The 12,384-nt window shown below is 37.2% G+C and overlaps 1 protein-coding gene across 1 annotated transcript in view; it reads left to right on the forward strand.

The window, feature by feature from the left end:
• Positions 1–1,934: 1,934 nt before the first annotated feature.
• Positions 1,935–12,384, forward strand: part of TUBGCP5 (tubulin, gamma complex associated protein 5) — a gene marked incomplete at its 5' end in the record, with an annotated part of 20,148 nt that continues 9,698 nt past the window's right edge. Inside the window, 13 exons of the mRNA XM_008947744.1 lie at positions 1,935–1,988; positions 2,066–2,174; positions 2,654–2,750; positions 3,995–4,074; positions 4,558–4,693; positions 5,713–5,830; positions 7,331–7,420; positions 7,970–8,063; positions 8,376–8,622; positions 8,811–9,013; positions 9,727–9,842; positions 11,167–11,435; positions 12,353–12,384. The exon at positions 12,353–12,384 is cut by the window's right edge and continues 191 nt beyond it. Coding sequence (XP_008945992.1) covers positions 1,935–1,988; positions 2,066–2,174; positions 2,654–2,750; positions 3,995–4,074; positions 4,558–4,693; positions 5,713–5,830; positions 7,331–7,420; positions 7,970–8,063; positions 8,376–8,622; positions 8,811–9,013; positions 9,727–9,842; positions 11,167–11,435; positions 12,353–12,384 — 1,645 coding nt within the window. The remainder of the gene's footprint in view (positions 1,989–2,065; positions 2,175–2,653; positions 2,751–3,994; positions 4,075–4,557; positions 4,694–5,712; positions 5,831–7,330; positions 7,421–7,969; positions 8,064–8,375; positions 8,623–8,810; positions 9,014–9,726; positions 9,843–11,166; positions 11,436–12,352) is intronic.

The following is a 12,384-nucleotide window of genomic DNA, read 5'->3' on the forward strand; positions in this document are numbered from 1 at the left end:
TTAGAGGGCCAGTGGCTGTTGCTCTGTCATGTCTCTATCTCAGCAATTCAGGGCTTTCCTCATCCCTAAAAAGGTACCTTTCAACTTCTTCATTTAGCCATCCAAAATGCTGCTCGTTGGAGTGAAGTAAGAAAATAATCCTTGTATGTAAAGAGCAATAAAGAGACCTCCAACAAATAGAGATGAAGCCTCTGGCCAAGGATGCTGTGCTGCTTATATGAAAGGTTGTCAGCCCACAGAAGATACTGTGCTTGGTGTTATTTGGGCATGTCCTAAACATGGTCTTTATTAACCTGTAATGTCTATTATTTGTATCCCCTTAGTTCTGTTGCACTGCTATCTCAAATGCCCTTACTAAAGTTTTACAGGCTGCTTTTTCAGTTATCACAGTTACTGTTTCACTGTTGCAAATTTTTAGGTGATCAGTTTCCAGTTTTCCCTAGTGCTACTAACTGCTACTTCTTCGGAGTCTTAAGTACTTAAGTCATGTGGCAAGTACCTAATCCATATAAAATCAATTCTACTTACTTTTTTTTTTTATGTTATTCAAATCGATTTTGGGGGGCAAGCAATAGCATAACTGTATTGCATCAAGTCAGGCTGTGAATCCTAACTATGATAGGCTCAAATAAGATTATTTTAATAACCTAATAGCCATCGGTCAACAGCAAAAGTGAGTCCAACATGCAGGAGAGTGCAGTAATGACTTGTAGCTGTTATTTTGTCAAGTTCAGCTCTGCTGAATTTTGAGGAGCCTGGTTGCATTCATTAGGTTTGCAGAAGTATGGTATCTTTAGCTGCAGTCTCACTATGTTCTTTATGTTTACCAGAAATGTTTTGTGTGATGCATCATAGGATTGTATTTATTGGTTTTGTAGTTCCACCAAAATAGTTGCTTGTAACAATCTTTATTCTGAGTCTGCAGATTGGTAATGGTAGCAGGGTTTCTTGAGCCAGGTAAATGTGCCCTCCCTTTCATCTCTTGTGACATCTTTCTCTGTCTCAGTGACTTAGTTACTTGTGTGGCTGTGTGATCTTTTAGATTCAGGAATTGTTGGGTTTTCTTCTTTCTGAAAAACAGTATGCCAGGAAAACATAGCAGGTGATGCAGAGTTGACAGACTCTTGACAGGGTTGGGAAGAGGAGGAGTCTTGTGCCAGAACTGTTGCCTAGGAAATGTGTATGGAATGTCAGCCTGAGCTTGACTAGTGTCCTATTTCCAGACCATGAGACCTCTAGCAGGTCTCATTTCTGTCTGTGGTCATGAGAGTTTTACCCCTGTGTTCAGTACAGTTCTTCCTGGAAGCTGAGCTAAAATGATGGGTTGGCTTTGAGGGCCTATGTACAGAGCATCTTGACCTTGTGCTCACTGCTCCTGTGTCCCATTCCCTGTTTTTTTTCCTCTATATATAATTAAAGAACTTTATTAACATTTTATTTTCTATGCAATGTCTATCTTTTCTTTTAGGCTCTCCACTTTGCTATTTTTAAAGGAGCTTCATTTGGCTTTAGAGGCCTTCCCATGTGGGTCGGTCTTTTGCCTGTGCTTTTGATGCAAGTTCCAGATCATTTTTGTACGTTTGACACAGATGCCTTTGACAGCACAGTTCTTGATCTCCTTGCTGCACTTGACTTAACTGACAGCATATTTTAGTTGCTGAATTTGCTGATATAGTAGTACTTTTCCATTCAGCTTAAAGTACTGATTAAATGTAACCTGCACTCCATTTTACCATCTTTTAAGGTCAATTGTAGTTAATGCTTCTTGAGCTAAGACACAGTGAGATTAAGTTTTGTTGCTTAATGCTTAATACTATTGCTGAATTAAGCGTGCATCATTAAGCCAATAATGTTGTCCTCATATATATAAACAGATCTGTTTTCTTCCCTCAGGTTCCTTTTTAAACATATTCTAATACAGATTTCTTACACAGATTTCACCGTTTTCTTGATGTGAACAGTCACAAAGTAGAGAGGACAATAGAAGGGTGAGTGTTACACTTATGGATTAATAACAGATTCATTAACTTCTTTGAAGCATTCTTGATACTATTTTTGTTATTAGAATACATGAAAAATTGATAGTTCATTCTGACCTTGGAAAAGCTGCAAGCTGGAAAAGACTAACAGAAAAGTTTTTGAACTCACCACTCCCAAGTATTGAAGAAACAAAGGTAAGTATCTTGTCATTTCCTTGGCCTTTTTCTCCAGCACTCTTAACATTTGTGTGTTTGAAATCAGCCATATGACTAAGGGAACTAAGACTTGAATTCTTTTAGACCCATTACCTGTGTCCTTCCACCTCATCCACGTTAATGTAGCTGTCCATGATCTCATATCCTCTGTTGACTTCTTACTATTAGAGTACTTCAGACTTCCTTTTATGTCTTTTCCATATTTTCAGATTATCAGCTCAGTAAGAGGCACCTTATGTTGTCCCTACGTTTGAAGTATTTGTATATTGATTGGCTAATTAGGAGGCAAAAGAGAACAAATAACATTCAGTGTTGTGTTGCAGATATGTTTTTTTGTAGTTCAGGACTGGGGAATAGAGACTAATGTGGAGCATTCCTGCACATAATAGGCTGAGTCTGTTCCTGACCAAAACCTTTTAGGCTATTTACTGACTTGCTTTTTTTAATGTGTTTTAAAGACAGATACACACTATTCCATACTGTCTCTTCTGTTGTGTTTGTCTGATTCTCCATCCAACACCACCTATGTGGAAAAAGCAAGAGACAAAGAAGTGGGTAAGTTTGCAAGATGTTTATGTTGCTGATGAAAGATACAATCCATTAACACAGTCTGATAAGAATGACATTTTTCCTCTCCATTTTGTTACCTCCTTCACTTCAAGGTGCTTTATTGATTGTCTTTTTATGATTCATACATTGAAAATAGCCTGCAGATCTTTCCCACTCCCATTTGTGTTATGTTGCCTAATGAAGTTTTTCAGCCACCAAAGCGCCTTGGGAACGCTTTTTGACTTGTAGCACTGTCACTCACTGTGCTTTCCTGCACAAAGACAGACAGGGGGGTTCCATCCTCAGTCTCTGTCTTGCAGCTCAATAGGAGATCTGTTGGAACAGCTTTGGTGATGTAAATTCCTGTGTTCCTTATGTGGTCAAGGAAAGGGAGATACCTCTGAGGGTTTCCAGAGGGAGATTGCAGCTGCCTGTTTTCTAAAACAGGCCTGTTTCACCCAGTGCCTGAAAATGAGGCTTGCACTTTAAATTTGAGTGGATGCCATCCCCCATTTGTTTACAGTGTTGTATCATAGGCTGAAAGAAGAATTATTTCAGACTAACCTAAAGAAAATCTTGCATCTTAAGATTCCTTTTTGAATGATCTCTGCACATTCCCTCGGCGGTGTTTTGAATGCACTTTCAGCCCATTCCAGGAATGTGAATATGAAGAGGTTATCTCAAACAACACTAATTACAGTTGAGTAAGCTTCATGTTTAAGATATAATATATTGTAAGTGTGATTGTTATTTTTAAACTATTGCACATCACATCATAGGCATGCGGTGTCTTTTTTTGGAGACTATGACAATTATTGCTTTGTCATTTACAGTCCAGGATCTTGGTGCATATGTAAATGATACATTTAGAATGTTTCCACCAAGCTAAATGGGATTAGTCACAACGAACATTCTGTTGGGTTCTTGCATGTTTTTTCCAGGATTGAAGTGTAGGGTAGTGTAATGTAGTACAGATAAACGTGCTGATGGTACAGTGTGTTGTGTATTTTGAGGATATAAGCAATAAAATTGTGAATTGATAAAGAATATATGTGGTTAGTACATCACAATTTACATGTCTGAAAGTGTATATCCTTGTTAAAGGAACAGTGACGTAACCTTAAGTGGAAGGGAATGCCTTTTGTTTTAAATTTAGAGTAACAACAAAATTTTAGCTTTGGAAATGTTTTTAGAGCAAAAGGAAGTCAGAGTTAAGATACTTACTATTTTTATGTTTGTACTTCTTTTAGAAAAGGAAGAAGAGTTTGACTGGGGAAAGTATTTGATGGAAGGAGAAGAAATTTACTTTGGTCCTGACATAGATACCCCAGTAAGTAATTTCTCAGACTAGAGAAACCCAACTGTATAAACTGGTTTGAAGCATGTTGGAGACCTGATTTCTATGCTCTGTATGGTTCTCATGGGGTTACCTGATACGTTGTTTCTTATTTAATACCAAGAAATACACAAACCTGAGCAGAGTAACAGTAATAGAAATGTTTTTTTTTCTTCACAATGTTTTGACTCAATCCTGCAGCTAAACTGTTTCCTTCCGCTGACCTCTGCTTGTTCCTAATCAGAACTTCTTGTAGTTCTGTCATCTTCTCCAGTTCTCTCATTCATTTGGTGATTAATGTTAAGAGTAACTTAAACCAGTCTCTGTCAGACAGCTTATGTTAGTCTGAGTGCCCTGAATTTACTCAGTGTCAGAAAGAATAAGAGAGTTTTTTTGGCTGTTCAGGTCAATAGGAAGTGAATATTGATCACTGTGTTTTGTTGTACTGAAATGCACTGAGTTTTGTTTCACTTATAGGATTGGTCTGGAGAAAGTGAAGAGGAGGAAGACACTCAGCCTCTAAGCAGGGAGGACTCGGGTATTCAGGTGGACAGGACACCTTTAGAAGATCAAGATCCAAATAAGAAAACAGTGCCTAATGTTTCCTGGAAAGGTTAGAATAAGTTATAATACTGGTATTGTCATGCATACTCAAATTCAGCAAGCTAATGCAGCTTAAATTATTATTCTGTAGTGAGGTGTTATGTTTTAGACTTGTAGTTTTAAGGTGCACCTTACTGTTCACAAAAAACCAAGCTACTGCTTGGTTTATTTTTAACAGTAAAGCAGCAAAGTGGAATATGAGTTTGACCTGATTTCTGCTGATGCTGTTGGAGGAGACTTCTGTTTATTTCTGTAGAAATATACACAGATCTTCCAAAATAGGTAGGGAAACTTACACAGTAAATGTAGCATGTAGTTGTACGGATATAGTGTAATTTTTTTTTTATTAAGTATCAGAATGCTGAAACAAAATTTGGTTGACAACAGAAACATTTGACTCACTTCTGGGTATGAAGAATTTTTGAAAAAAGTTCTATGTAATTAAAAGCCTAATGGCTTACTCTCAAACAGTTTCATTCACTCTGGCTGGGTATTTTTGCATAGAATATTGTAGGATACAGGCTAGCTTGTATAAGAATACTGCATAATATTTGTATGTTGTAGAAGCAGCAGCTATTGAACTGAGATGAGTTAGTTCTTGATAATCACATTTAAGAGAACACAGTTTTAGGTAATGCACTAAACACATAGTAAAAAGGAACATAGTGACACAGTCGGTGATATTTGGCAGCTGATTTTGTAAGTCAGATTGGTTTCCTCTGTATCACTTGAAAGCTGCCCGAGACAGAAGCACACTTTCTGAAGAGGAATTGGAGACTGCATAAATTGCCCAGTTTTATTTTCTAGGACACTTTTAGGAGCAGATGCTTTTCTGTGTAAATTAATTTGTGCAGGATGGTCTCACCTGTGTGAGTGCAGTGAAGTGTGAACAGGTGTGAAGGGGAGCTTGCTGGAGGATCTGTGGTTGTGCAGCTGAGCAGATAGGCTTGTCAGTAACTCGTTCCTGTGCCTGAGATGTGTTTCCTGGAGTGGCACAACTGCCTCCCTGACTCGGGCCTCTTTTGGCAGTGGGCGAAGCTGACGCCCGCAGCTGGCTGGAGCAGCACGTGGTTCCTCAGTACTGGACAGGAAGAGCGCCTCGCTTCTCACACAGCCTGCACTTGCATTCCAACCTAGCTGCAGTCTGGTAAGGAAACAACCCTCACTTACATACTCCTGACTGGCACATAATGCCAAGTGATGACTTCATTATGCAGCTTTACCATGGAAGCATAAAGATAGTATAATTATTACTCATTTAGTTAAAATTAAATTAGAATTAAAAGGGTACAATTAAATTAGCATTAAAAGATGAACAAAAGAGTTGGTGTTTCTATCAATAGATTATTTTCCTGTTATTTAGTTTTTATTCTCTTTGTCATATCAGGGAGGGTTTTTCTTTTTCAGAGCAAATGTTGTTGAGTTTTGTTTGAGTTAACCCTTAGAGAGGTCTCTGTGGAGCTAATACAGGTGGGGCGTAAGCGGTCCTGGAAATAAGAAGCTCCTGAAGGCTTAACTTTTTGTTTGGTTTTCGTACAAAAGTTATTCTTAAACACAGATTTTGGCAAGGGTGAGAGGGGAAAGCATAAAGTGGATCATCATGATCCACTGTGTTTTTGGAAAGAATATGTGAAGTAGGTTCAGTTTTAAAAAAAAGCCTGATCCTTCCCTTTGTCCCACATTCTGATGTATCAGTACTGCAGTAATAGAGATCGTTGGGTTTGTCTTTTCTTCCTTAACTGAATGAATTTCATGTTGAGGAGTTAACTGATAGACACTAAAATAAATTTATCTATCTAGTTATGAACAAAAATGTGTAATTTTTCCTAATAATTTTTATTAGGAAATCAGTAACATAAGTAAAGCAACACTGTTTCTGTTTCAGCGTTGTTAGCAGATGTATGTTATGTATGTGTATGATATATAACTTATATTGCTTAATTTGAATATTTTAATTTTGGACACGATTGCATAAATTTTGCCACTGATATTAATGAATCAAAATACTACAAATGCAAATAATCAAAGAATACAAATAATACGTAAGGGAAAGTTCTTAAGTGGCTGTGAAAGTTTCTGGTTTTCAAGTAAACTTTTGGGTTAAAGTGTGAATTTTCTTATACAGGTTAAAGAAATTGGTATTTTAGCTTAGTATTTTTAACAGAAAGTGACTATCAATTTTAACAACATTGAAGGTGAAATAATAAAATAATCAAAGATCAAGAACTTAAAAAAACAAAACAAAACAAAACCAAACCAAACAAAAAACCCCCCAAACAAACCAACCAAACAAAAAAACCCCCTCCAAACGAAAAAAAACACAACACACACACAAAAAAAAAAACCAGAAACCCCCAAATAACCTAGATTCAGTACTTCAGGTACTTGCTTCTTACTTGCTTGCCTTGCTATGTGTGACTGGGTGATATTTGAATGCGTTCCATAATATTTTGCTTAACCATATGAAAACAAACTCTGCTTTTGATTATATACTTAAAATGCCCCTATGAACATTGAATCTACTTAGACATACTTAGAGCAAACTAGAACAAAAACCTGAGCCTTGAGATTATTGCTTCATTCATACTTTCAGGTGATGCAGCTGTTATTTCAGCCACTAAATTGTTTTAATTTTTTTTTCTCTAAGGGACCACCACTTGTACACCAGTAATCCTTTATATGTGCCAGAAGAGAGAACACTAGTCACTGAAACTCAAGTTATACGGGAGACTCTTTGGTAAGGACAACATCAAAGAGCTTGCATTTTAACTTTTAGTGTTTTGCTCAAGGAAATGAAAGTTTTATCTTGGAAGTTGTGTCTGAAGGAAGAGTTATTAGTGAGCATTCAGCTTGCACTATTGCTGGCAATAAAGGTGCTGCTTATGTGTGTTAACTGTTCCGATTCATGAATTAAAAATTAGCTCACTACTAGTTGCATGCTTTGATTCTTCAAGTCTAACTATTAAGAAGAACTGACTTATTCTTAATCTTCTTAACCTGCCCCTATGTATTTTTAATACAGTGTCCAATTTTAGAAAGGTTTTGAGTTATCCTATACCTGGAAATTATCTCATCTGGAAAGGAACTGTAGGAGATGTTTACCTGATGTCAGAGTTTTGTTCCTGTTCTAGCAACAGCTTACAGTACCACTAACATCGTTGATCTGTGGTCCCCTTTTATTTGGAGAAAAGAAACTTCTAGGCAAGGGAGAGACAATTCTGTTATTAATTATATAATTGAGTCCATTAAGGGTGAAAAATTACTACTCTTTTTGTTTCTTTTCAAGGCTGCTTTCAGGAGTGAAAAAGCTTTTTATATTTCAGCTGAGTGATGGAAAAGTGGCTGTGCGGAATGACATTATTGTAACGCATTTAACCCATGTAAGTTGTTTCTGAATCTTAGCTGAATGTATCTGTCAGTATGAAGATGGAATTTTGGGGAATAGGAAATGAAACTACTTGTGGAGAAATTACATTTCCACGATTGTGTTTTGACTAAATTAAGAACATATGACTTAATAAATTTGAATGGGTTGTTCCTTTATTTGAGAATGTGATGAAGTGATAGAGATGGCAGAATTTTGTTATGTTTTAATTCATAAAATTATCTTTTTATTTAATTTTTAGGCTTTACAAAATAACATTTTTATGAGATTATTCTAAAAAGTTTTTCCTTTTTTTTTTTTTTTCTAGAATTGCCTGAGATCTGTATTGGAGCAGATAGCTGCATATGGTCAAGTTGTGTTTAGACTACAGAAGTTTATTGATGAAGTGATGGGGCATGGCCCAGAGAACATAATGCATGGCACAGTTTCCACACCAAAGAAAACTACTGAAGCCCCGTTCAGAACCTACCAGGCTTTTATGTGGGCCTTGTATAAATATTTCATTAGCTTTAAAGAAGAACTTACTGAAATTGAAAAATGTATAATCAACAAAGGTACAGTGGAAGGGAAATGTTACAAGGGGGGAACACACTGGGAAATTTTTTGTGAGGGAAACATGAGCACCATGATGCAGATATGTTTTAAAGCCTCATTAATAGCAGTGACAAAATCTGATTTTCTGATGGGTTGATGGATGTTACATCTTTGGTGTGGTGTGGTTTTTTTTCTCCTTCTCCCCCAGATAAAACAGTCACACTTTCAATAGTAATGGATAAGTTGTCTCCACGACTGGCACAGCTGAAGGTGCTTCACAAAGTTTTCAGCACAGGAGTAGCAGAGGTACCACCTGACACCAGAAATGTTGTACGAGCATCTCATCTGCTTAATACTCTCTACAAAGCTATTCTTGAATATGACAGTGTTGGAGAAGCATCAGAGCAAACAGTAAGGAAAAGCATTCCTTCTTTCATATAACAGAAATTTATAACAAATTTCTTTATGGTGGTGGGGTACACTAGCCTTCAGCTGCTGAGGGTTCAGGTGGAATTTGATGTGTTAGTGTTTTCTGACGTGTTCACTTAACCTGGACAAATCAGACTTATGAGGAGATGGTGGCAGTGTGTTTCTAGGAATGAGGGGAGGAACTGGGGAATCAGAGGCCAGGAGCTGTTAGAAAAGAGGGAGCTTTGGAACAGCTTTCCCTCTTCCTATTTCTACAGCTACATTATTCAGTTGATGCTGCAATGTAGGGGTTTGGGTTTTTACAGTAACTTTTTAATGGTACTACTCAAAATACAGTACATGTCATTATGTCCTTTTATTTTCCTGTTTTATGTTTTACAACACCACAGAGTATTTTAGGTTTATCCTCTACTGTTTAAGAGATGTTAGAGTAAAAAAAAAATAACTGTTGTTTGGGTCTAATTGTGATGACAAAAGTAACAAGGGGAAGTGTGCACAAATGGGCTTCCATTAATACTGTAAAAGCTGTAATTTTTACTTTAACATTTTATGGTTAGACATCCTTAAGGGTAGTTATGTACATCTTATAAACTATAATTGCACAGTGAAGAGCTTAGGCTTTGCCATATTGCTTCTAATGCTTAGTATAAAAACATTCAGCCACCTTTTTTTTTTTTTTTTCCCTTTCAATTCAGGTATCCCTTCTGTTCTCTCTCTGGGTTGAAACAGTGAGGCCATACTTACAGACAGTGGATGAGTGGATAGTCCATGGTAATTTGTTTGATCCTGCAAAGGAATTTATTATCCAGAGGTAGGGATGCTGATCCTGGACACACAATGCCATGCAAGTATGAATACAAAACCTGCTGTAGAACCTAGGCAGTAAAGGGTGACAACAGAAGTAGGTTTCCACATTTCTTATTTTGCTTCAGGAGAATTAATTTCTTATTCATACTTCTATAACTTGTCTCAAACTTCCTATTAGGGAAATTGCATTATGTATGGATCCCTAAGAGATACTGTTCTGGAGCAGAAATCAAGTGCTTTATTTTTGCCATATGTAGTAAACAATTGGCAGTCTGAGTGTGACTTTTTAAAAAGCAATTAACCATTTTTCAAAACTAAGATGTTTGCAAAAATTACAAAATTCACCTTTTAATTCTTCCACTAATCTATAGTTGTTATAAACCAAAGGCTGTTTAGAATTAAAATACTCATTGCTTCCTACTTGTAGTACATATTAATATGGTTGAATTACATGCACTTACCCTAAGCATTATTTGAGCCCTTAGTTCTTCTTGTTTGTATGGTACATTTTGCTCATTCCTTTTTTGACAGCCTGAGGTGGAGAGTGAATACAGAAATTGGATTTGTAATTATGAGACAAAATTCTGTTTCCCCCTATCTGCCAAACTTAATTGAACCTCTCTCTGTTAAGGCAGGTCACAATGAGCATGAAGTAAGAGAACAGCTCTAGAACTGCTGTAATAAATCCTTAGTCACTGAGATCTTTAACATCCTTATTATGTCCTACTTGACTTCTTTCTGTGGTTCTGTTGCTGTGCTCTCAGTGCTACCAAGAGCGGTGATTTCAACTTTTGATGGTATTTGTGCTTCATTTTAGTTATCTAATTTAGGCTGTTTTCCATCTGATGTCAAAGACCAAGCTGTGTGTGTGATGTAAACAACATGAAGAAAATGCAAACTAAGAATTGAGCTTCACCCTCTCTAGAGTTTTTCAGCTTGGCCAGTAGCATTTGCTTCCTTGTGGTTTTTAAATAAATCTGCAAGTCAATCACTAATCGTTTTGTTACTAAGGATGTGTGCCACTGTGAATAGTTAACTTGCTGGACAAAGGACAAATTTAATTATAATTACTCTATTTGCCTTGTTTGGGGGGTTTATTTGGTTTTACAATTGGTTTATCCCCTGAGAGCTGTTTATCCTGCTAAAGCTGTCATCCTTTCCAGAGGTGTCTAGTTTGTGATAGGAATGAGCTTATTTTACATCGTTTGGAGTGCTTCTTGACTATTCTAAGAGAAAGGCAAAGCATGAGGCAGATATGATCTGCATCTTCTAGTAATGAAGTTTCATCTTTTGAAATGGGAAGTAACAGCATTTTTATTTCTTCACAGAAACAAAAATGTTCCAGTTGACCACAGAGATTTTTGGTATGCTACCTACACACTGTATAGTGTGTCAGAGAAGACAGAGAATGAAGAGAAGATGAGTGATAATGCCAGTGCCAGTTCTGGCAGCGACCAGGCCCCTTCGAGCAGGCAGCACACTATGGTCTCCTTTCTGAAACCTGTGCTAAAGCAAATCATCATGGCTGGAAAATCCATGCAGCTGCTGAAGAATCTTCAGTGCAAAGATGGCTCTCCACAGCAGGCTGCGTCAAGAGGTGAGATGTCAGTCTGTGGACTGTCATGCCTTAGGCTGTTTAATAGTATGGGTGTATTTTTTGCAGTAAGGTTTCCATGGTTTTGTTATGATAGAAGATTCCATGCTGAATGTCACTATCATGGTTGGTAACTTCAGGTCTAATTGTAAATACTCTTCCAATGCAAGTAGTGAAAAGAGCAAAGGTGAACAGAGATTGACTGTTCCCTTTGCTTTTTATTGCTTTAACTTTTTCTTAAACTTATTTTTGTGTGATTTCAAAACATTTTATTCTTATGAGACAAAGCCAGCTGGTGTGTTGAAGTAGTAAAACCTTGGCTTTAATAAATAAGGGTTGAATAGTTGTGAGATGGGTGTGAAATTTTTTTTTTTAAAAAAAACTTGCTAATTAGATGCAAGATATTTGGATATTTAGGATATTTGTCTTGAATTATTGTAAAACATAGTACAACATTGTTACCTGTTGGGGTTTTTTTAGGAAACAAAACAGATTTTTTGATTTTGCTGTTTCTTGATGTTTAGAAGTAGAGAGAAATTATTCTGGAGGCTTTCTGGGTTTATCGGTGTGAGAATATAATCTGTTCTAGTGAAAGCTGAAGGGTTGTTTCAGGTGCTGAGAGTTTACCTGCCTTTGCACCTGAGGGTTGATGTTTTTTAACAGTCTTGGAAATATTTCATATTTCAGATACCCATTTGGGAATCCATTTGAACACAGGCCTGACCTGCAGCATTGGACTAATCCTACTGTCCTAGCAATACCTATTTACAAACGTGTTTGAGTTTTTTCCTGAATCGTGGCCTAAATGTAGTATGTTACAAGCTGGCGAGGGCAGGCCGTAGCGTGGAGCCGTCGCTCTGGCTGGGCTGGTGTCCCCTCCTGGAGGGGACTCTCACCCTGGACGCTGTCGCCCGGTCTAGATGCGGAGCGGAAGAGGCTGTACACGCCCTTC

This window comes from Merops nubicus, unplaced genomic scaffold (genome assembly GCF_000691845.1).
Source record: "Merops nubicus isolate BGI_N331 unplaced genomic scaffold, ASM69184v1 scaffold19119, whole genome shotgun sequence".
In the NCBI taxonomy this organism is placed as follows: domain Eukaryota; kingdom Metazoa; phylum Chordata; class Aves; order Coraciiformes; family Meropidae; genus Merops; species Merops nubicus.